Source organism: Elephantulus edwardii, unplaced genomic scaffold (assembly GCF_000299155.1).
Source record: "Elephantulus edwardii isolate Elephantulus edwardi_28Jun2011 unplaced genomic scaffold, EleEdw1.0 scaffold00014, whole genome shotgun sequence".
NCBI lineage: Eukaryota > Metazoa > Chordata > Mammalia > Macroscelidea > Macroscelididae > Elephantulus > Elephantulus edwardii.
The window spans coordinates 8,682,206-8,706,431 of NW_006399764.1; the positions used below are offsets into that span (position 1 = coordinate 8,682,206).

General features: G+C 39.5%; 1 protein-coding gene across 5 annotated transcripts in view; it reads left to right on the forward strand.

Moving 5' to 3' along the window:
* The window catches only part of ELAVL2 (ELAV like neuron-specific RNA binding protein 2), a 198,522-nt gene extending 181,485 nt beyond the window's left edge, over positions 1–17,037 (forward strand). The window contains exons 5-7 of one of the 5 annotated variants that reach the window (XM_006881265.1): positions 2,294–2,519; positions 15,851–15,889; positions 16,466–17,037. In XM_006881265.1, the coding sequence (XP_006881327.1) occupies positions 2,294–2,519; positions 15,851–15,889; positions 16,466–16,793 (593 nt within the window). In that variant the 3' untranslated portion in view covers positions 16,794–17,037. Of the gene's footprint in view, positions 1–2,293; positions 2,520–15,850; positions 15,890–16,447 lie in introns of all 5 variants that reach the window. The other 4 variants (XM_006881263.1, XM_006881267.1, XM_006881264.1 and 1 more) reach the window with 4 other exon arrangements.
* The last annotated feature ends 7,189 nt before the right edge of the window (positions 17,038–24,226 follow it).

Below are 24,226 nucleotides of genomic sequence, written 5' to 3' on the forward strand. Positions count from 1 at the left end.
AGTCCAGGGGTAGTGATCTGCGCAGAGTGGGTTTTTTAAGTAGCACCTGTGCACTTTGGTTTTCTCCTTTATCTGTTACACTTTTTAAATGGGAATTTGGTGAAGTGAAAATAGATTTGCCCTGTGGTCAGAAAGCCTGTCTCTCAGTGACAGTCCTTGCCTGGTGTGTGGGCTCCAGGTAAGCTTGGCACTTCACAGAGAAGTCCATGTTCTCACCTAGGGGGAGAGATGCACCTGCAACATCAGGGTCTTCCTGATACCTTGCTGCAAAGGCAGATTCTTGGACTGCACTCCACATTCATTTAATAAAATTCTGGAAGTAGATGTTCCACCAAGCTCCCCAGGTTATTCTGATGCACAGACCTGTTTGAGGACCCTTGGTTTAGGGGGACAGCTCATATAGGGTCATTTCACTGCAAATATAATGTGTTCTCAATGAGACAGGTAAGTACAATGGGTTATTCAGTAGGAACTACTAGATAACTTGTTGATTGCCGTCGAGTCGAGCACGACTCATAGCAACCCTATGAACAACAGACCTGAAGACTTTCTATAACTATCGTCATTTCTCAAAGTTCACAGAGTTTCAAGAGGCATGTGGTTTAGGAGATGAGATAGATGCCCCTCCTGCTTCCAAACCTGTCTTAAAGTGGGAGCTCCACCAAACACTGCCCACCATGGGTAACCATTCTGGCATTTGACACCCGACATCACAAGGTTTAGCATCACAGCAACCCCAGGTTACCTCAGTACAGCAGATTGACAGAAGAGCTAAAGAGATGTATTTCCTTTCATGTCCCTGTTTTGTTAGATTTCAGAACAAATTTGTTCCCTTTACCCTAAATGGAGAAGGAGGGTGGGGAAAGAATCCCTACAGTATTGTTATTCAACTGTTAGCTGGTAATTATGTATAATTTACATATTGTAAATAGGAAAGGTAAAGTGGTAGGTTATGTCTCAAATAAGCATGCATATATAAAGTAATTTTTTTTTATCCCCTGAGAAATTTTAACTTCTACCGTATTGATTGTAAAGCAAAGAGACCTTCATTTCTAATCCCTGTAAACCATATTGGTCACATGCATTTCTCTAAGCGTATGTCCTTCCAGGAACCCCTCATTTTTATGCCCTATTGGTGGACTCTGAGTTTCTAGCCCTTTCTAACTGCTAGTCCCAAACGGTTCTACTCACACCAGTTTACTTGCCAAGTAAATAGCTGCAACTGGCTGCCTACACTAGGCTGTTGAGGTAGATAAAATGTAATGTGTTAGATTGACTGCTGACATTTCTCAAAAGCTGAAAGGACCCTTGGCTTCCGCTTTGCTTTTCCATTTGTTGTGGGATAGGAATAGAATTCCTCTCCATACTCAGGAGTAATGCTTCCGAGATTGGGAATCTTTGATGTGTTCTTTATTTTTAAATGTAAAAAAAAAAACAAACAAAAACCAAACCAATAAAAAACATTTTTGCGATATATTACGACATTTCACATATTCTAGCATTATTCTTCTAGTGGAAAGGATAGCTTACTAAGGAGTTGTGGAGAAGCAGCTTTGAGCGAATCAGGAAAGGGCTTATATCCTACACAATATATTTAGCTGAATTTGTTACTTATGAGTTTTAGTTAAAGTATGTCTTTCCACCAGTATATAAATTTTTAGCGTAGCGGGAGTGGCGTCCACTTCCTAAACAACATGCCTCTGGAGTCTCAGTGAACTTTGATAAATGACGATAGTTACAGGAAGGCTTCAGGCCTTTTGTTCATAGGGTCACTATGAGTCATGCTCGACTCGACGATGTTCAGCAGCAACAACATAGATTTTTAGAGTTCTTAGCAAACTCCCAGTTCTGTTGTTTTCCCTGGTACAAGAGAGAGAGCCAGGGTGCCCCTTGTTTCCGAGCTACTGGAGCAGTAGGCAGTTTGGATCAAGGAACTCGGGTCTGCTCTCGGCACCATTAGGCTGCAACAGAGAACCAAAGAGGGGAGAAGGTTCTCAGAGTCTGAGCAAGGGCAGGAAGAGAGCGAGCACCTTCTCTTCGCATCTCACTGTGGTTGACTTAATGATAGCCATGTGGTAATGGGACTCAAATATGTAGAAAGTTCATGAAAGAAAACAGAATTACGGTTCTAGACAGGATTACTAGCAAGCTAAACTGTCCTCTTGGTATAGTTTTCTTTTTCTTTTTCAAGTATTATGTGGGGATGAAAACATGTTCTTGGGAAGGAAAAATTAATGTATCCTTTCTTCTCTTCCCTCCTCCTTCCACTCCCTCTTTCCCAAATCTACCATAGGCATATCAAGGGGTGTAGGGTTTATTCGATTTGACAAGCGGATTGAGGCAGAAGAAGCTATCAAAGGCCTAAATGGCCAGAAACCTCCTGGTGCCACAGAGCCAATCACTGTAAAGTTTGCTAATAATCCAAGCCAAAAAACCAATCAGGCCATCCTTTCCCAGCTGTACCAGTCTCCAAACAGAAGGTACCCAGGACCGCTAGCTCAGCAGGCACAGCGCTTTAGGTAAGTCTGGCCTAGTTCTTGTGCCCAGCTCTTAAACTCTGAGAGAGCTCTCAGCAGTTTATGGCTCAGTTCTGGGATTGGAAGATTCTCCTAGGATTTCTGATTTCCTTTAAAAAGATTATCATTGTGTATTTTTTGCATGTGTGTGTGTGGCCACAGAGAAAACCTATTTGGGAACCACGTCTTCTCCTAATGTTTGAAAGAGGGGTCAGAAGGACAATAACCTGTAGTAGTAGCACTTAACAAGATTAGTTTTGCCCCCCAGGGTACTGTCTTGGCAATACTTGGGGTCCTTCAAGTCTGTATAACTTGAGGAAAGTGTTAACTGGCATGCAGTGAGTAGAGAAGGAAGAGGCTTCGAAACATCCTCCATTGTTCAGAATAGCCCTGGACAACAACAGATTCTCCCTTCCAGAAACATAACCAGCACTACATTTAAGATTAACTTTCTCTGGTACATCCCGTTCTTTCTTTATTTTTGCTTGATAGGATTTTATTCTTGGTTTCAAATTTTAGGTCAAGCTCTCTCAGTTACTTTGTTGTGTAATATATAAGGCTCTAAAGATACTATAACCTGTAAATGTGTTTTCTATAAATGAGCCCCTGTCAGCTTTAAAAATTTTTTCTTTCTTATGGTCTAACAAACTATAAAAAGGATAAATGGTAAATAGGGTTTTGTGGTCCGTGGTCTTTGCTCCATATTTGTCTGTTTTGTTCTGTTTCTTTACTGTGTTTTGGTTTTGAGTGTGTTTTTTTTTTAAATGACTCTTTAAAAATGTAAAAATAATTCTTAGCTTCAGGGCCATATATAGAAGGTGTTGGCAGTCTAGACCTGTATGTAGTATTTGTGATCCCATAGAATGGTGCATTTCCTCTTCAGTCCAAAGACAGTGTTGTTCTAACTCATTGACGGGAAGATATTTCCAGCTTTCTGTAATTACTATAATTGTTAAGGCAAGAGTTCTCTTAAGAAAACAATTCTTTAGTCAATATGCGAAAAGAAGCCCAGTCATTTTAAGAAGATGGAGCCATGCACAGAACTTCTGATTTCATAAGTCTTTATTTCCCAGGATGGTTTTAAATATCCTTCCTTCTGTATGGTAGAGTGTCACCTCAGTGCCATTTAAACCTGTGCTGGTTATTATAATTACTACAGATATCTATCAGGTTTGTTTCCTTTCTGGGACACAGAGGTCAGCAGTGGTCCTAGGGCCTCTAGTTGTGCTGTCCACCCAGCGACAGTTGCTTGAGCCAAATGCACCCACTGGTCTGTGAGAGAGGATGGGCACTGTCCTCCAGAATGATCTGTAATCTCTGAAAACCAACTGCAGGATCAGTTGTGAATTGGTTCCGACTCAGTAACAGTGAATAACAGTGAACTGAATAATTGCCGTAAAATAATAACTTGACTGCCTCTGAAAAGCCTCTCACAGTCATCTGTGGGTTGGTTCCGACTCTTTGGACACACCACCATCAATAGTTATAAACTCACCTACTAACACCAAGCAGTGCAATGCTCTCTAACTTAAATCACTTTTTTCTAATCCTCACTGAGTTATTCAGAGTAGTATACAGAGCCAGAGTAGAATTGGTTAAGCTTCTTTTAAAATATACTCAAATGTATCTTTTGAACTATAAAAGATTTACCATTATTCCATGAAGTGGCTTCCTTAAGTTGATACCTGCCCCGTGGAAGCGGTAGCCTTGTCAAGGGGCTGCATTTTGAACTGAATGAGTTGGTGCCTGGCTGATTGATGCTTGTGCTCACCTGACTCTCTGAAAAAGAAAGCCTGAGCTCACCCGCTGGCCTCTGTTGACGGACAGTGATGATCTGGTTGGAGGAGTTAATGGCCGGGAATGCTTGATGCTTCCCTTTGGGAAAAGAAAACCTCTAAAGTGTTTCCAACTCTGTTCGTAGGTTTCCACAGTGATGTTCATTTTTAAAATAATATTTTTCACAAGTATCGAACAGATGATCCTAGAGGAATTCTACAAGTGCTTCCTGAGGACTCTCCCTACTTACTGTCCCAGCTCTGTGAGACCTAGAAAAGAGTGTTTAGCCTAAATGAAAATTTTTGTTTAAACAAGTTGGATGAATAATTTTAGTTCTTCAATAAAATAAAATAAAATGTTTGCTGTCAGCATTGTTCCTGTGGTCTGCCAAGTTACTCCTGACTCCAAGAGACCCTGTCGGACATGGTACAACAGCCCTTGAGGGTGTCCTAGGTTGGAACCTTCAGAAGAGCAACTAATGTTGTGTGTACCATCTAGTCAGAACCAGCTCAGAGCTGGCCCTGCAGCGGGTTTTCAGAGGGAGTAAATCGCACGGTCCGTCTCCAGTGGAACAGCTGCTTATTCCTGGGTCACTATAGAGCCAGGTGTTTTCTCCAGGAGTAAATGGTGCGTTCTTTTGTTGAACACTTGATCACTAGGATACCTTAGATTGTGAATTATTATTGGTGTTTTCTGATTTAAGGTATGCTTTTGTTTTTTATGATTGTTACTGAAAAAACCCTGTGGCCTAATGGTAAGAAGCTGCCTTGCAATCCATAAGGCTCTGGCTCGAATCCATCAGCAAGCTACACAAGAGAAAAATGGACATTCTCCTCCCATGCAATTTACTTACTCTAAAAACGCATTGGAAGGTCACTCAGTCACACACAACATTAAGTAAAACAACATTAAGTAAACAACAACTTAATGCTGTCCATAAGGAGTTGTGCTCCTGAACCAGACGCTGGACGTTTTTGCTGGTTTGAATTCTCCAGTGGCTGCAGGGTACTCTCCTCTTCAGTTCACAGCCTCTGGAATCCTACTGGACAGACTACCTTGAGTCAGTCAGTTCCAAGTCAGGTCTGGCAATGAGTTGGGAGTTTTATCAAGTAAAGAGCATTATTGTGTAAAGGGCTTGGCATGACAGGGTCTTACAGAGAATACCTGATTACTAAATAGCAAAGCATTTGGATGAATCAAGTGTTAGATTGTTGATGATCACTTTGTCTACCCTCTCCACCACCTGCCTTCTCTCCCTCCCAATGCCCTGTGTTCTTTATTTTTAGTTGAGCAAAGTTTACAGGATGTTCTGATGTCCAAATTTAATATCTTTTTGAATATTTTGTGTCCATTCTGTGCTTTTTGTCTTGTGGTACCATATGTTACCATATAGTTGGAAAATCTTTTTCCTTGATTCCTATAGAAAAAAAAAGGAGAAAGGCTGCCTGCTTTCAGCAGGGATTTTTATTTTCTCTTTAGAACCTTACTTGTGTTCTCCAACACACTACTCCCTACTCCTTCCACAGTCTGTGACTAATATCAGCAAGATCTGTGAGGATATTTTCTCTAGACGTCATGTTTGGATATCTGGAAATAAAGAGACTTTATTCTTAGAGTTGAGATTTGACTCTTGTATATTTGGTTCCTTTTCCTTAACATATTCAACTCATTTGTCACTGCTTTGTTTTTTCCACCTCTGATTTCAGTTGAATGAAGATTGACTCCTCCTCCTCCTTTCAATCTTGTAAGGACTTCCTTGTCTTGTTACATTTTGTTCTTTTCTGTAGTTGAGGTCTAAATCTTTACACAACATGTTGTATGTATCTTGATAACTAATAACTCTTGAGTGTGTTGTGTTCCAGTACATGTTTAAAGATTTTTCATTGCATTTTGATGTTGATTCTAGTATGCTGATATTTGAAAGAGATTGGAGAATACAAGTATGAATAGTCTCATAATTGTTAAATATATTTTAAATTGTGAAGTGCACATATAAGACCAAAATATGTAATGATTTAAGAAGTGGCCTTGTAACGTTTAACACATTTGAATTATTTGAAGAAATTATTCTGGCATAAGCATTGTGGGTCTGATGTGCTTTCTTAATTAACTGTAGTTTTCAAAATATGATGAACTTTATTTATTTGGATAAATAGTAAAATTCAGGCTTCTTACAAATATTCTTGGGACACGGTGCCTGAATTAAAGTTCCCACCAAATGTTTCCATGCTCTCCTCATGTGGAGAGCAGTGCTAATTTCATGGAATATTATCTAGATTATTGGCCTGTATTCCTGCTTCTAAGAGTCGTTTTGCATTTTTAAAGGTGCCTTTTGATCAGCACTTGACTTGCATTTAAGGCAGGTGCTGGCTGCATTATCACAGTTTCCTTTTGGAGGAAAAGGGTATCCATCTTCCTGAATAATTTTTCTCTCTCTTAGAGGACAGATGATACCATCTAATTGGATGAGGGTAAGTTGACAATCTTGTTATGATTAACTTCAAAGCAAATCTTTATCCCCGCTTTGGAGAGATTCTGAGAACCATTATTTGTAGGCATCACTGTTTGATTTTCTTACCCTTTTCATAGGATAGCTTTGTTTTTGTACCAGACTTCAGTTGACTTGAACCACCACCTTTACTAGCGCATAGGGCCTCACATAATCTTAAGCCAAATTTCTTGAAAATTCAGACAGTTTCCTCCTTTTTATTCTGCACTTAAAAACTCACAGCTTTGAAATGAGAATATCTAATATGTGGGTTTCTTCAACATAATGCCTAGTTTCGTTATTTCTGTTAATAGAGAATAGCCATATACCTGACCATGTGTATATATTATATTCCCACTGCTGGTCTGTCAGTTTGTCTTACGGCTGTGACTCTGTGTTGCTCTAATCCTGGAGGATGTTTCAAGTACCAGCAGGCTCACTCCAGGTGGGTGGTTTTCAGCAGAGCTTCTAGAGTAAGATATAGGAGAAGGATCTAGCGACTGAAGAAATAATTGGCCACTGAAAACTTTATGTGTAACAGCAGTACACTGTCTGACGGCCCTGGAAGATGAGCCCCTCGTCAGCATTGACCTTCTGACTCAGCCTAAAGCTTTCAGGGACCATCGTTCAGCTGATGTGTCGGAAACAGCTGCAAACATTTGTTAGTAATTGGGATATACGATACATAGGAAATATGAATCCAGGAAAATTAGAAGTTGTTAAAAATGAAATAAAGCACTTAAAGATTGATAATCTAAAAAAAAAAATAAAAAAAAAAAGATTGATAATCTTAGACATTAGGAAGCGGAAACAGACTGGTATTGGCCACTTAAAAACCTGACAGATGGTCTACTTTGACAGGAAAGACAAATTGTGAGGGGATAACATCCCATTCATTGTCAGAAAGAACATTTCAGGATCCATCCTGAAGTACTTTGTTGTCAGTGGTAGAATAATATCCATTTACCTACAGTGAAGATTAGTTAGCAAAACCACTATTGAGATCTACCCACCAAACAAAGAGAAACAATTGCAGACTTTTGCCAGTTTCTGCAGCCTGAAATTATTCAAGCATGCAGTCAGTGCACATTGATAATTGCTGACGATTGGAATGCAAACATTGGAAACAAAAATCTGTAGAAGGAAAATATGGCTTTAGGGAGAGAAACAAAGCCAGAGGTTGATGATAGAGTTTTGCAGCAGCAGTAAACTATTCCTTATCAATACCATTTTTCACCAACAAAAGCAGTGAGTATGCACAGGGAACTCCCCAAGTTGGAATACCCAGAGATCAAGTGAATGACATCTGTTGAAAGAGACCGTGAAGAAGTTCAGTATAATTAGTCCATACAAGATTGGTTTACTCATGGGTGAATTTAAATGGCAGCTGAAGAAAATGAAAACAAATCCATGAGAACCAGAGTCAAACCTTGAGTATATCCCACCTGAATTTAAAATCTATCATTCTAACACATTGAAGCCCCAAAATGAGATGAGTTGTGAAATGACAGCAAGGGCATCATACATAATCAAAAAGCACCACAATGAATGTTAGAAGAAACTCTAAAACTTGCTCTTAAACGGAGCTAGAGCGAAAGAAGAAAAACACACCAAAGCGTCAAATGATGATGTGTAAAAGAACTGAACAGATAATTTTGAAAGGCAGCCAGAAAACAGAAGTTATTTTAATGAAATATGCATAAACCTGGAGTTAGAAAATGAAAAAAGAAAGGGGGGGGGAAACCCCACACCCAAACAAGAACACCCTTACCACGTGTATAGAAAAAAAAAAAAACAAAAAACAAACACACCAAAAAACAAAACTTGAGGAAAATGTTCAAAACTTAAATTGCCGTCTTGGAAAAGTCTTTGAGTATTGTCACAAAGCAAGACTTTAGGAGCCGAACTCTAGTACCATTTGAGACATTTTTACAAACTAATGCAGCTCTGGAACTGCTTACTTGTCCATGCCAAGAAATTTGGGCAGCAACCTCTGGCCAAGAGACTCAGAGTTCTGTAGTTAAGTCTACAAAGAAAGATAATTCAGCAGAATGCAGAAAGTATTGAATATTAATGATATTGATAATATTGTGCATTGAAGTAAAAATTGACCTGAAGAAAATTTACACATAATTCCAGATGAGGATTAGTGAGGGATCACCAGAAATTCAAGCAGGATTAAGAAGGGGACATGGGATCAAAAGGGATCTGCTGGTGCTAGATGGACCTTGGCTGGAAGCAGATGACATCAGGGAAATAGTTACCTGTGTTGTGTTGATGATTCAAGGACTTGACTGGGAATCATAGCAAGTTAGGAATAAAATAGCAAAGAATGGGCATTGTAGAACAATTAATTGGTAACTTAGACCAAGAGGCAGTAGTTCAGATAGAACAAGCTTCTTAAACTCATACTGCCATCGAGTCAGAAGTGACTCATACCGACTCCCCATTGGGTTTCTGAGACTAAATGCCCTGGGAACACATGTCCCATCTTTATCCTGAGGCACTGCTGTGGATTAGAACTGCCAGAGAGACACAACCTTTGGGTTAGTGCATCTTCTTGCAGGCCAAACCCCAGAACTCCCTCAAGCTGTTAAGTCTGTATGCTGAGCCAACAGTCTGAGAAACTAAATGACAAAAAAGGTGCCATCATCATTAAAGACTCGGTGGTAATTTGTGATGACGTAACCTTGCTTATTAAAAAGGAGGTGTATTTGAACACTCACTGTTGAAGTGGGAAAGGATCACAAGTTCCGTATGAATTATACCTCGGTGTAAAGGAAACATCAGTTGGGGATCATTATTAGTGGAGAAAAGATTGAGGTTGCAAAGGATTTCATTTTACTGCATCCACAGTCAGTGCCTCTGGAGTCAGCAGTCAGAAAATCAGAGGACATACTACTATGTTGTAGAAGACAGTCGCAGAAAACCTTCTAAAGTTTTAAAAAGAAGAAAATAAAAAAACCCACTACACACATTATTTTGGGGAATAAGAAGTGCCACAGAATTTTGAGTTGTGCTTGAGAAGAGTGCTGGCTATCCCGTGGAGTGCCAGAAGGACAGACAAGTATGTCCTGGGAGAGGGGCAGCCATGGTGTTCCCAGGAGGCAAGGATGGGAAATGCTTTAGAAAGGTACTTTGGGTTTAGAAACATACTTTGGGCATGTTATAAGGAGAGGCCAGTCCTTGGCAAAGAACATCATACTTCGAAAGGTGGGTCAGCAAAGGAGGGAGAGACCCTCGATTAGACGGGTTGACACAGTGACTGTAACAGTAGGCTTGCGAGTGTCAGACGTGGTGTGGATGTCACAGGGTAGGGCCGGACTCTCAGAGGATCACTGTTGCGTTTTGGTCGATGGTACAACAAGCCCATGATACGCGTGTGAAACCTGAGCAGTGAGTAAAGAAGGTCAAAAAATAGAGAAGGTCTTGATGAAGGACGTTGACTATGCTGTGAACAGCAAGAACCATGAAGGAGTCTGTCCTAGAAGACGCATAAGCAGAGGGGACCTTTCACGGAAGGATGACGAGATTTTGTCTGCCATACTTTGGGTCTGTTATTAGGAGGGACCTGCTCCTGGGGAAGGACATCATGCTTGGTAAAGGATCATCAAAAAAGAGAACTCTTCACGAAATAGATAGATGGTTAACACTGTGGCTGCATAAATAGGCTGAAACATTGTCTTGATTGTGAGCACAAGAAGGAAGACGGGGGTTTTTTTTTCTGTTTTACACAGGTACTTAAAACCACCTCAACAATATTTAATAACTACATATGTAGTTACGTGCACAAGATGTATGCTGTTAAATTCATGGCTTCATAAACCGTAATAAAAAGAGAAAACAACTATGAGCTATCATCTCTCCCCAGCATCAATTGCAAAGATCATTAGGGCAAACAACAAATGCTGGTGAGGTTATGGAGAGATTGGAACCCTTATTCCAAGGGTACAGCCATTATAGAAGGCTGTCTGATGCTTTCTGAAAAAGTTGGAAACAGATATACTATTTAACCCAGCAGTTCCACTGTTGGGAATATACCCTAAATAAACAGAGCCATGACTCAAACAGATGTGTGCACACCCATGTTTATTGCTGTTATTCACAATAGCAAAGAGATGGAAACAATCCAAATAACCAACAGCAAATGAATGGATAGAAAAACTGTGGTACATTCTCACAATGGAATATTAGGCAGCACTAAAAAACAACTCATAAAGCATTACACAACATGAGGGAGCATGGAGAACATTATGTCGAGTGAAATATCTGAGTTCCGAAAGGACAAATGCTATTTAACACTGTTATAAAATACAACAGCTGGGGTGTAGTGGGCAGAGAATGGGAGAAGAGTGCATAGATAATGAACACTATAGTAGAATAGATGAGAGGATGAACTGTCTGAAAGGAATTTATAATTAGATAGTATATGTTTGACAACAATCTGGAACAAGGAATGCATTGCTGTGTGGGCTGAGGGAGGGGAAGGAGGGAAGAATTTACAACAAAAAGAAATAGAAATTACAAATATTTTTAAAAATCAGTAACTGGAGGGGAAGGAAAGTGTGCAACAGTGAATGAAAATCCAATTTTTTTGTAAACTTTCATTAAAATTACAATAAAATGAAGTTTAGAAAACAATGGTAAAATAAAGCAAAAATAAATAGTATGCCAGTTGTCTAATTTTAGACCTGATGAAAGATATTTCATTTACCTACGACCTTAAAAAATAATAAACCTCTAGTAGTAAGAAGCCCGCAGCTGCTCCGGGGAGAAGGATGGGCAGTCTCCTCCCGTGCAGTTAACACCTCTGAAAACCTGCTGGAGGGTCAGCTGTGGGTCACCCCCAACTCAGTGTGAGCAACAGCAATGGCAAGAAACTTTACTACAATCCTGAAGGCACATGGTTCGAGGCCATGAGCTGTTCTGCGGGGAAAAGATGGGCAGTCTCCTCCTGTGTGATTAGCTGCCTCTGAAAATGCACTGGAGGGTCAGCTATGGGTCGCTTCTGACTCAACAGTACACAACAAACATAAAGCAAGATTCATGAGGCAAGCCTTATTTTGAGTGCCTTGTCTCAATACATGAGAGACGTGATTATCTTGTATCTCACTTTTTTGTGCTAGGAAACCATTAAACATCTCCTTTTTAAAACAAAACAGTTACTTAAGTTTCTCTTACTGGGCCCAAACTCACTCTGATTTTTTTCCTCCAAAATTATCTCAAGCTATCTGATCTTTACTTGAGAATGCTGTTTATTTTCGAAGTTAGGGTATCCAGCTTTGTTGCAGATATATTTACCACATTTCTTTTAAAAAGACAAGCAAAAAGAACTGCCATATTCAGACTAATCTTTTTCATGCACTCAACCTTTGGTTTGTAAACTTGGACTATATCCTAGATAGAAGAGTAGGTGAGGGTACCCCAGCCCTCCTCTTCCTTTTGAAGAATCTTAAGTTTTTCCTCAATAAAGTATATATTGCATGAACAACTCCTAACTACCGAAAGTTTTCTGCCTTATCGTGACCCTCTAGGACAGAATTGCCCCATAGAGTGTCTGGGGTAATAATAATAATCTCTAAGACTGCGGACTGCCACGTCTTTCTCCTGGGGAAGCTGTTGGATTCACAACTCTGACCCTTCAGTGAGGAGCCTAGCAATTAACCACTGTGCCACAAGGTCTCCTTTCTAAGATATTAGTACATCATCATGCACGCTCCTGCTTCATTCTAGAGATGCTAGCTTGGCCTCTGTTTTAAAATAGACTTCGATTGACATTTATGAATGACCTCTGTGAAAGATGACTGTCCTCGAGCAGTGGACAGACCAGGAGAGATGTATGACTCTGAAGAGTAATGGTTGTGGTGTATGAAGTATATAATTTGCTTTTGTAAAATGTTAGGCACAATCTAATTAGTAAACACCACTCTCCTTGGTGTTTTAACCAACGCTCTTCATATCAGCAATCAGGAAATCAGGAGACATATTACATTAGGCAAATCCACTGTCGAGGAACTCTTCAAAACGCTGACGAGCAGTGATGTCAGTTTGAAGACTAAGGTGCTCCTGATAGTCTTCTCAGTCACCTGCTATGCATTAGAGAGTTGGACAATGAATAAGGGTAAGACAGAAAAAGTATTTATGCCTTTGAGTTATGATATTGAAGAAGAGTTTTGAGTAGCCCACAGAATGCCAAGGAACAAACAGATGTGTCTTGAAAAGAGTGCAGCCAGAAAGACGCTTGGAGGCAAAAATGGCGATGCTTCATCTTCCATACTTAGGACCTTCCATACTTTGGGCGAGGCTGTTCCTTGGAAAGGGACATCATCCTTGGAAAGATGAAAGGTCAGAACAGGAAATAAAGACCTCCAATGAGGAGATTGACGTGGCGACTTTGTGTTACATGGGCTCTAATGTGTCAGATGATGAGAACGACACAGGATTGGGCTGGGTTTAGGTGGGCTGTTATAGAGTTGCTATGAGTTGTACTTGTTAAGTTGTACTTAACCAACTCTCTTTGAGGATCAAACCAGGGAGAAAGAGAAAACTGGGAAACTTCAATTCTAAAAGTCTCAATTTTCTCTAAAAGGAGAAATCAGTGAGGAACATGAAACCAGGTTGGACATGATGAGTAAGGTGCAAATGTGAGTGCTTTCTTAAGAGAGCCCTCAGGGCACTGCAGTAATAACCTGGAAGGTCCTGGCAGGAAGGGGTGAGGGTGAGAAAAACTCTCCTTTTAAAGTATAATTATGTCTGGAGCAGGTTTTTATTTTCACTGTGCCTTGAAAAAGTGGCAGACTTACTGAAGAGATTTTACTTCAGGACTGTGGTTGTTGGCTTAAGTGGAGATGGTGAATGGGACAGTCTCATCCTGAGGGGCCCAAAGAATGGATGTAGATGGTGCCGTTGGGTTTTGAGTGAATTGGTTAGAAGCTCCTGCATTTGGAGATCCCTCTGCTGCTGGGTTGGTTCCTCCCCTGTTTTTTTCAGCCAACAGTTATTTATTGTATAGCTGCTGTGATCCAAGCCTGTAATTCCAGGCCTGATGGTGGTTCAGTGAGGAATGAAACATGTCCCTCCTCTTAAAGAGGATGATGAGACCAGACACATACTGATGGACAAGGACCCTTTGTCACTGCCAGTTGTTCACTGGCCTTATGCTTAGTGCTGGGTCTGCTAGTTCTTCCCCCCTTCTTCCTTTTTAAACTAAAGACAAACAAACAAAAAAATAATACAACACACACACACAAAATAAAACAAAAAGCACAGGAAACTGTCTGGTGGAGACAATTTGCTTTTTGCAACTTTTAAAAAATTACTAAATTTTATTAATTTTAATGAACATTTACAGAGATTTTGGGTTTTCATTCATTCATTGACTATTTCATTCATTCATTCACTATTTTCTCTACCCTCCTCCCCAGTTCGTTCTTCTTCCCCCCCGCCTTGAAAGTCTGTTTTAATTGTCCAATTGCCACAGTGCTTGTCAAAGCCAGTTCTGATTAATCTCCTTTGTCAGTGTGTCCTTTGCCATTCCCTATCACTCCTCCCTGACAGAGACTTCACCCTGATTCATAAGGAAAAGGGAACAGCATATTCTCTTAGCTACTTCCTGCTGAAAAGGGACGCTGTAGGTTTCAGGGTGAAGATCTCTCACTACTCTAAAGGGCCCCTTTGGCAATAGGAAACACATAGACTATTATGGAGATTGATTTTGGAATTCTTTTTGCAACTCTTAAAGGCGTGGCTGTGTGTTTCTGATTTAGGAAAGGGCATTGGTTTCCAGAGCTACTCTAGTGTGACTTCATGCCGCAGTGCATTCAGTAAAGTTAAGGCCTCTATTCCCCACCCCCTTCAAACATACCTTTCACAAGCCTTACAGTAAATAACTGAGGCTTGTTTGGAGTGTGTGGAGCATCATTGTAATTAAATTGGCTGAATAGTATGTGTTGCTGCTTCTATGTAGGAACCTCTAATGGCTTAGTGGATAAGGAGTTGTGCTGCTGAGGAGAGGCGGGTGGTTTGAATCTCCCAGCTGCCCTGAGGGAGAAGGGCGGACAGTCTCTTCCCATGCAGCCTCTGAAACCTCTGGAGGGTCAGCCATGAGGCAGCTCTGATTTGACAGAAATGAGAGAGACCTCTCTAAACAGAAGCCGTTAGTAAGAATGCACTGTGGACATAATGAGCCTTTAGTATGATCTCTTTGAAAATGGAAAAACCAAATAGAACCAAGTAATATAAAATTAAATTTTTTAAATAGGAAAGGGACAAGTACCTACTACCTGTATCTGCTTTTCTTGAAAAGTTGTAAGCAGAGCCCATTTCGGCACGTTTGCCCTCTGTCTGGCAAGCTGTCCATGTGCTGGTTTAGTCTAGGACAGAGTAAGGTTTGCATCTCAGTAGAGCGATGGGTCTGGCACCTTCCTTTCTCTCTGGACCTTTACTGAGCACAGCCAAGAAATGGGAGTCATAGGAGAGGTCAGTATGGTTCTTTCAACCTGTAATTAATTACATGTCTCTGAGTGTAGGAACTGAAAGTTCTTCCATGTTAGGAGATTAAAGGGAAATTTATACAATTTTGCAGACTGTAAAGTTTAAATCCTGCTGTTTGCTAGCCATGTGATATTAAACAGGACAATCTCTGTGTCCTCAGAAATCAATAGGTTATGAAAAGGAAAAGTAATATAAAATGCATTTGCGTGCAGTAAAGCACTTTGAATCTGCCTGGCAAATAGTGAGAACTCAAATGTTTACTCTTCCAGAGCTATGAAAGGGAAACCTCCTAACTTCTTCCCTGAATGGTTTCCTCAAAAGATCCCTAATGTTCTCCCTGCAAAGGAAACAGATTCTTGTGGAGACAGACCCTGTCCTTTGGAAGTGCTCGCATCCTGTGCCATTTTCCCCCACCTTCTATCAGGAATGTGAAAAGACCCACTGTGTTCGGAGACTTGACATATAGCTAATATGCAAATATCCCCTTGGAAGGAAGGTGGCAGTAAGAAGCCCAGCTTTCTTGAACATAAAGGGGAAAAACTTAAAAACTGAAGTTTGCTAAATGTGTGTTTTGCAGGTTGGACAATCTGCTCAATATGGCTTATGGAGTAAAGAGGTAATGATAGAGGTCCATGATCCTCATAAATCCTCATAATCCCCTTCCCACAATGGATTCGTTTCTTTGGTTTTTTTGGGAGTGATACGTAACACCCCTCATAAGTTTGCATTGGGTTTTCTTTTGCATGTTGAACCTAATGAAAAATTTCCTTTTTTTGAAGCACGGTTGACCCAAGGAACATTCCTTATGCCACTGGATGCCACCTGGTCTTTTGAAAATTCCATTATTTGTTTCATATGCATTGCGACGTTCTAGCATGTTCCCTATGTGTTGGTTCCCCTCCCCAATCCTGCTTTCTTCATGAAGCCAGTTCTAAATCTATTCCTTTGCTATTGTGGATAATATAATTCAAAACATATTGGCCATTTCGTGAGATTAATATCTTGACAGTATGGCATGTTCACTGGAAGCCACTTAGAGACCTAAGGCTAAACATCAGATACATATGTTACATGTGTTGGGGGAGAGAGATTGCCACAAGATAAGAGATGGAGAAGGGAAAAGAAGTCTTGCTATAATCAACCTCTGTTTTTATTTTGTGTGTGTGTGTTTGTTTCCTATTTTGTTTAGTAGGTTTTCTCCAATGACCATTGACGGAATGACCAGTTTGGCTGGAATTAATATCCCTGGGCACCCAGGAACGGGGTGGTGTATTTTTGTATACAACCTGGCTCCTGATGCAGATGAGAGTATCCTGTGGCAAATGTTTGGGCCTTTTGGAGCTGTCACCAACGTGAAGGTCATCCGTGACTTTAACACCAATAAATGCAAAGGTTTTGGATTTGTGACTATGACAAACTATGACGAGGCTGCCATGGCGATAGCTAGCCTCAATGGATACCGTCTGGGAGACAGAGTACTGCAGGTCTCCTTTAAGACAAACAAAACGCACAAAGCTTAATGAGCTCTTGTCCTCAGTCCATTTATATATGAAAACTATACAACAAAGGCAAGTTAAGAGAAACTTTATACATTAGTAAATGTCTTTGTAAGTCAGTGTTGAGATGGGGATAAAATGACTACTTAGCATCCTAAGAAATATGTGAGATTTTTTATTGCTAGTATTTGAATTAAAACTTCTTAAATATCTTTTATGTTTGAATATGGACAAGAGGTACAGGGTTTTTACCTGTCACATTGCATTCTATTGCCTTCTTTGAAGAAGGTGGACCTTTTAAAGTGTTTCAGCTAAGGGAAGACATTTCTTTCTTTTTTTCCTTTCCTTTTCTTTCCTTTCCTTTTCTTTTTTTAACATAATTGCCTTGAACCTGTGAGTAAATATTGAGGCTTTGTGTTGTAACTCTTCAGTTGGTTGTCTTTTTTCCCCCCCTTATTCCTTTACTTTTCTGATTAGCTTTTGTGTTTGGTTTACATTTGAAGCATTGCCGTTATGTCTGTTTAAGAAAAGTATTTTGAAGTTTACATTTTTATTTATAAAGTTAAAAACAGTATTTATTTTATAATTATGATTTGGGTTGGGGAAGGGGGGGGCTACATTATAAACGCTTATTGTAAGAATACTGGAGAACTTTTCGTAAAGCAGTACCTTGCCAAAGAGATAAGAGCCTCTTTGATGTGGGTTTAAAAAAAGCATCTATTTTTATAAAAAAGAAAATTTGGAGAAACTTTTTACTGGTCCTGGAACAAATATTTTGACTTGAATACTTTGAGAAATCTCTTCATATGACACCTAGTGAGCTTTTAAAATTTACCAGGAAATTTGCAGCGGTTGGAAAATTTAGAAAGATTTATGATGTAGAAAATACTTTTGAGATCTTTGTATGAAAGAAGTAGAATCAATGGGAGAAACACTGCTGGTTTCATTTTTGTAATCACCAGTGGAGCGTCTGATCATCCTGGTTGTTCTGCGATAGGTGGCTCACATTGATTTGTGATTTTGAAACAAATAAAAAAATTTACAAAAGAATATATAAGAGCAAGCAAGAAATTTAAATTACCAAGAGATGGGGGAAAAAAAAAATCTGTTCTTCCTAAAGAAATCCCTTCAGATAGAGCTCATGGTGTTTAGTGATGTACTTGCAGTATTGTTTGAAGAATTGTTTTGTCTTAAGGAAAAAAATAAAGATGTTGCACATGATTTGTACTGCAGCAAATCGGCAAAAGTGATCTGAGTTGGATATATTTGAAGGTATTTTGAAAGTTACGTTCAAGGCTAACACCTGAGCTTTGTGTAATGTAAATAAGACCTTGTGTTTATGAACCTTTCAGCTAATTTGAATTTTTTTTCCCCTTACATGCCAAGTGATGTTCAGGTTTTGAATGTTTTTGTATCAGTTTTTTCCTTTGTAAATGGCATTATCATTGTTACTTGAGGTCTTGCTTAATCACTTTTGTTGTCCTGAGGACTTGAATTTACAGTGCATCAGATTTGTTGCTAATTTTGTCTGTAGATAGTCTAGCTTCAGCTGTTTATGGTGATGCTACATTTTCGTTTATAAATATGTTTGTGGTAAAAAAAATGAGTATAACCATAGGTTTTGAACAAATTTCCTTACATTTTTCATACAAAAAAAAATCATAAATATCTGTATGCTACTGAAATTTAACTTTGTATGATGCTTAAACCACTATTTGGGGAAATAATAAAATAAGTCTTTACCATGTATGAAAGAAATTTTAAAAAATACAAAATATTTTCTGATTAGCATCTAGCTTATAATAAATTTTCAAAAAAGCTGAAGGCAGAAGAGCCTTCATCAGGATGCACTGAGAACTATCTAGTTAACGTCCTGCTTTTTGTATAAACTGAGATGCTCACATGCTTCCCCTTAGAACAGGCAATGTGCTATGCATAACATAGTTGTACATTATCTTTGCGGTTGCTTTGAGTTCTATTTTTTATTATTTAAAATTGTAGTTATAAAATTTTTCCGTATAGTACAGTACATATACTGTGAGGCGCGTGCTAAAGTGAATAAGCGAGTTTTCATGCTGACCCACTCAATGCTACTCGGAAATTAATTGGCTTAGCACTTTCTCATATCCTTAGGTGCATTTAGATTGTCAAGAGTTAACCTTCCGCGTTTAAAAAAAAAGAAAAAGAAAAAAAAAACTAAAAAATAAAATACATGTATATACTTTAAAAAAGACAAAAAAACTAAGGTTTCCCTCTTGGGAAAACAGCAGCTACGTGCTTCTTTCCTATACTACTGTAGCAAACCAAGGCATTGATGAGAGGGCATGCAAATTGTGCTTCACTTGACAGTGTTTATCAGAGCACTTAATAAAATGTAAGGCTGGTATTTATTTGAAGTTGTACAGTATGACTTAATTCACATCTGTTGGAATAGAAAATATATTCTGTTGAGTATTTAAGAGGCTGTACATGTTTTCTTTTGTGTTTGGATTCTTTGTACTTTTCCATGTTCAGTACATCAATAAACAAAAGTTGAAGGGAAAGACCAGTGTGGCGAGTAGGTCTTTGTACACATTGTGGGGGATCCTGTGCTCTATCTAATGGACAGACTTGCTCCTTTGAGTTGAAGAAGGTTCTCTCAGGGCCTGAGTGGAAAGCAGTGTAATCTGAATCCAGGGCTCCCAATGGCAAGTTAGTTGAGGTAGAATGTACTCCCCACGCCCTTCCTAAAAATGTCTGAATGACACCGTCTGATTAATAGGTTTCCAGATATTGCTCAGTGAATAACCATTACGATAACATGTACTCTCTCATCTCTTGGCAGTCCAGTTTGGGAAATTGGATGCTGATATGGGTCCCTAGCTCTGATACAACCTTCAGCACTTCACAAAAATGGGAGTTGACATCACACTTTAATTTGAACTAAAGAAAAACCAAATAGAAGGAACTTACTCTGCTTCCACTTGCAAGAGCTCATTTTCTCATGGGATCCAGTGTTGGGATCTCAATTTTTTTTTTCTTTACTCAAGTGTCATATTGTTATGGGATGCTTCTCAAAATCTGAAACACTGTTTTCTTGCAGGTAGGGTTGGTTTGTTAATTGGCACATGAGTACAAGGCCTGAGCTGTGGCAGCCCACTGTTTTCCAGGTATGCTCCGTGCTCTTGAGAGAAAGATGGGCATGCTCCTCTGGCGTAATTTACTGCCTCTGAAAACCCTCTGCAGGGTCCACTTCCACTTGACGGTACATGGTAACATGCTCTCTTCTGGAAAGAGTCTACTGCTGCAAAATTACAAAGTTGTAATACAGTACTGAGCAACTTTATACAGTAATTTTTATTCTTTTTTTACAAAACATACCAGATCATTTATTTTAATTTGCTTGTATTTATTGGCTTTTTAAAAAATAAAAGGTATTTTTTAAAAACATTGTCCTGAATTCACAATGTAGTAGTTGAGAATAAACCTGAGTGACAAGACCTTTTCTTGTTTTCCAGCAGTGGAATTGCTAGAAACTCTTTCTGCCTCTTTTTATCAGGGGAATTCAATATTGTCACTTTGTGATGTGCTAACACCTTCTTACCTCATTGCTCTTGTGTTAGCGGGGTTTTGATGGGCTTGCATCTCAGCACCTCATATTTGAGCTGATAATGGGAAAATTCTCAGTAAAAAAGTTTTTAAAACTACACTTACATTCGAGAAGAAATTTTTTCCCCCTCATCAGTGAATTAAGGAAGTTCTGGTGGCTTAGTAGATTGGATCCACTAGCTACTCTGAGAGGGAAGAGATAGGATTTCAGAGCTTCTGAAAAGCCACTGGAGGATCAGCTACCGAGTAGGTTTCTACTCCCCAGCGATGAGAGTGAGAGTGATCACCCAGAGCTTCCAAATTTTCTGAAAAATTACAATCCAGCATTAGTGCCCACCCTAACTTCTTAATCTGGTTGGAGGCAAAGTGTTAGCAATTTGTAACTTTCCACTCTATTAAATAAACATAAGATCCTTACCCTTGTAAAAGGATCAAAATAAAATTATAGTGGGAACTTGTAATTTATGGCTTATATTACCTAGAAATAAGAAAATGCATGTGTTTTAAAAATAAATGTCCACATTTTCACATGCCGATTCCTTAGAATGTTTTTCTAGGACAATATGCATATAATTTTTTATTAGTTGGAGAAAAGGGTGGTTTTTATTTTTATGCTTCTATTACCATATCAGAACTTTGTACAGTAGGAGAAAATAGAAGAGCTGTTAAAATTATAACAATTTTTTATTGGTTAAAGAGCATTTATAGCTTCACTTATTATAGGGAACAGCCTCTATTTCGTTAGTTAACATTCTCTATATTCTTTTTCTGAAGAATTCTTTAAAGTGCCTTCGCTTCCCTTTAGCTTAGAATGACTAAACCCTGACACCGTTAATGTAGGCAGGCATCTTGTTGGCTTAGGGTGAACTTTTATCAAACTCAACCTTTCTGGTGTTCTGATTACAGAAATACACAGGGGATGGTGTTGTAGAGCAACACAGGTTTATTGCATATTTATTGTGAGGGAGGTGGCCTAGTCCAGAGGGTCTCTTCCAAAGGCTACACCTCTCTGGATGTTCAAATCCACTGGCTCTGGGAGAAATAACATGGATAGTTTCTTCTCATGCGATAAAACAGCAATGAGTTCTACACTGACTGGAGTGCTGGTTAAAGTGCCCTACTGCTGACTAAAATATTAGCCATTAAAAACCACCGATAGCTCTGCAGAAGAAAGATGTGACTAGCTGTTCTACTTGATCTCGGGTTCCATAGTCGTTTGGCTTGGGTGTACCGTGCCGGCCCCTGGACCTGTGAAATGAGCATGAGTTATAACCATCCACAGGAAGGGAGGCAGACACACCAAAGCCATTGCCGTTATTACCAGAGTCCAGAAGAAGGTGTCATGCTAACTTGAGTTTTTATATACCTGGTTATACCTCACAGAAGTGAACATGAGCTGGCCGTCAAGAGTCGTCTTTTCCTTTCTTGAGTTTGTAGCTGATTGGTGTCATTTCCAACTGCCTCAGTTTAGGGAGCCCATTCAGGTTGGTCTCACATTTTTTTCTGAATTGAAGCAAGAACAGTAAAACATTTTAACTGAATAGTTGCACTGATTAAGCAATTTGATTGAACTGTGCTTGCTCATTCTATATATGGAGAGACAGTTTGCAAAGTGAAGATATACCTAATGCTCAAACTTTGTCGATTGCCTTTATCCTACTTTAGGTTAAGACACATTAAACTCTGTGGGTCATAAATTCCATTTTAACCTTGGTTTTGGTTTAGATTGCTTTAGCTCAGAATTGTAGATTAGGATATAATTGGTGTTAGCCTCTAGAAGTTCACCATAGCTGCTATTTTTCCAGATGTACAGGAAACCATACAGTGAGACCCTGCTGTATAGAGGGCCTCACATAAGGAGATTTAAATTTTGGCATATGCTGCAGTACAATCTCAAAGTCAGACTGTTCAAATCCACCAGCTGCTCCACAGGAGGATAGGTAATCTCCTATGTGATTTACTGCTTCTTAAAACCTGCTGGAGGATCGACTATGAGTTGTTTCCGACTTGACAGCACATAGCAACAACTTCTGTCAAATAGTCCATCGTGGTCAGTAAGGAACTCTGGTGGTGTAGTTCTTAAGGAGTTGCACTGCCCACCCCAAAGAAACACCTTTCTAGTGGTTCAAATCCACCAGCCTCTGCTGAAGAAAGATGAATGATTTCCATCTTCAAACACCTGCTGGAGAGTCAGCTATGAGTTGATTCCAACTTAATGGCAATGTGATAAGTACTGTTGTAGAAGATAAGTATATATCTGCAAGTACTTTTGCAGCATAAGTCTAGAGAGTCGTAGAGTACATTGTGGGGGGGGGAGGGGAAAAGATGGAGCAAATTTATGGCTTTTTTATGATGGGAGGTTAGTGGGATAGAACTGGGGAGCACGAGGAGGTGTTGGTGATTGAGCTGAATCTCTGAGTGGAAAAGATTTAGAAGCTACTGTAGCAGTGAGCTTAAGAGAACACTGGTCAAAGACATGAACCTTTGCCCATTTGTAATATTTCTGGGCAATAGACACCGAATTAATGTTCAATATATACATAGGAGTATGTAATCTTCTGGTGTGTCTACCATCCTAGTCAAAAGTTTAACTCCCTACGGGAATGTTGTTAGATGCCATGGAGTCTTCTCTAACTCTAGGCCTTATGGGCAACAAACGGAATCATTGCCCTAACCAGTCCTCTTCTATCCCCACAGCCATTGCCACATTTATACCCGTTGTTGAGCCGCTTTACTAATTGATCTTATTGAGGGGCTTTCTCTTTTTATTGGGACCTTCTACCAAGCTTGCTATCTTCCTCCATGGTGAAATGAAGGACTTAAACAATGAAGCTTCGCTCTTGTGTCCTTTTCCTTTTCTCCTATGACACTCAAGACTTCCCAGATAATAGAGTGGATGTGGATGCAGTTTGGTGAGTTGTATAGGACTTGTCAGTAAGGCCATTGCCTTTCTAAAACAGACATTAAATGGAATCACAGAAGCTTGGCATCCCCAGAAAAGTTGATTTACTTCTCAGATTATAGACCTTCCAAACTCTATGACTTAAAAATGATAATGTGAGCTCCTAGTTGACTTTTTGGCAGGATACGTATTTTCTGATTTTCTTCGCCAAATCATTCAAGTATAACTTTTATATGTGCAAGAAGAAGAATGTAAGTATTTCTTAGATATCCCCAAGTTGAAGTTCTGGTTTTAGACTTCAGTACATTTGTGATGGTGTTTGGAAAGCTTAGTTGCTACACCATTCTTTTCGATGAAGAGCTACAGGAAAGAAAGGCAGAAATTCCTTAGAGCACCTTGGTGGGCAAAACAGACTGGAAGACTCATTTGCTTTCCAGAACCCTCTGACTTACAGGCACTTGGCAGCCGTGCCTTTAACTCTGATTTCAGGGTTGACTTCCAAGACTCACCCCTATTCAATTGGCTACAGGACTTCCAAGACTCACCCCTATTCAATTGGCTACAGGTTTCAGAAGCAACCAGCCCATCTGTGGGGCTGAGTGGAGACTTGACAAAATGAGCCACCATCTTCAGGGAGACCCATCCTTTGGAGTGTATTGCAGTTGGCAAGGACGTTTTGCTGTCTAGAGGATGAGCGTCTTGCTATAAGGCTGGTAGTTACAGCTTTACCATAAATATGAGCATTCAGACACCCAAAGTTGCAGCACTTATTTCCTTATGGGGAAAACAAAATCCGTGTATGTGCTTATAGATCTATAAAATATACAGCTGAATATTTATAAAGCTTGAAGTGAGGAGGACCTGAAACACTACAGAAGATCAAACACTGCAGCTTTCAATGTGATTGCATCTCAGTGTCAAGAAAACAGAAATTCTCACTGGACTAATAGGCAACAGCATGATAGCT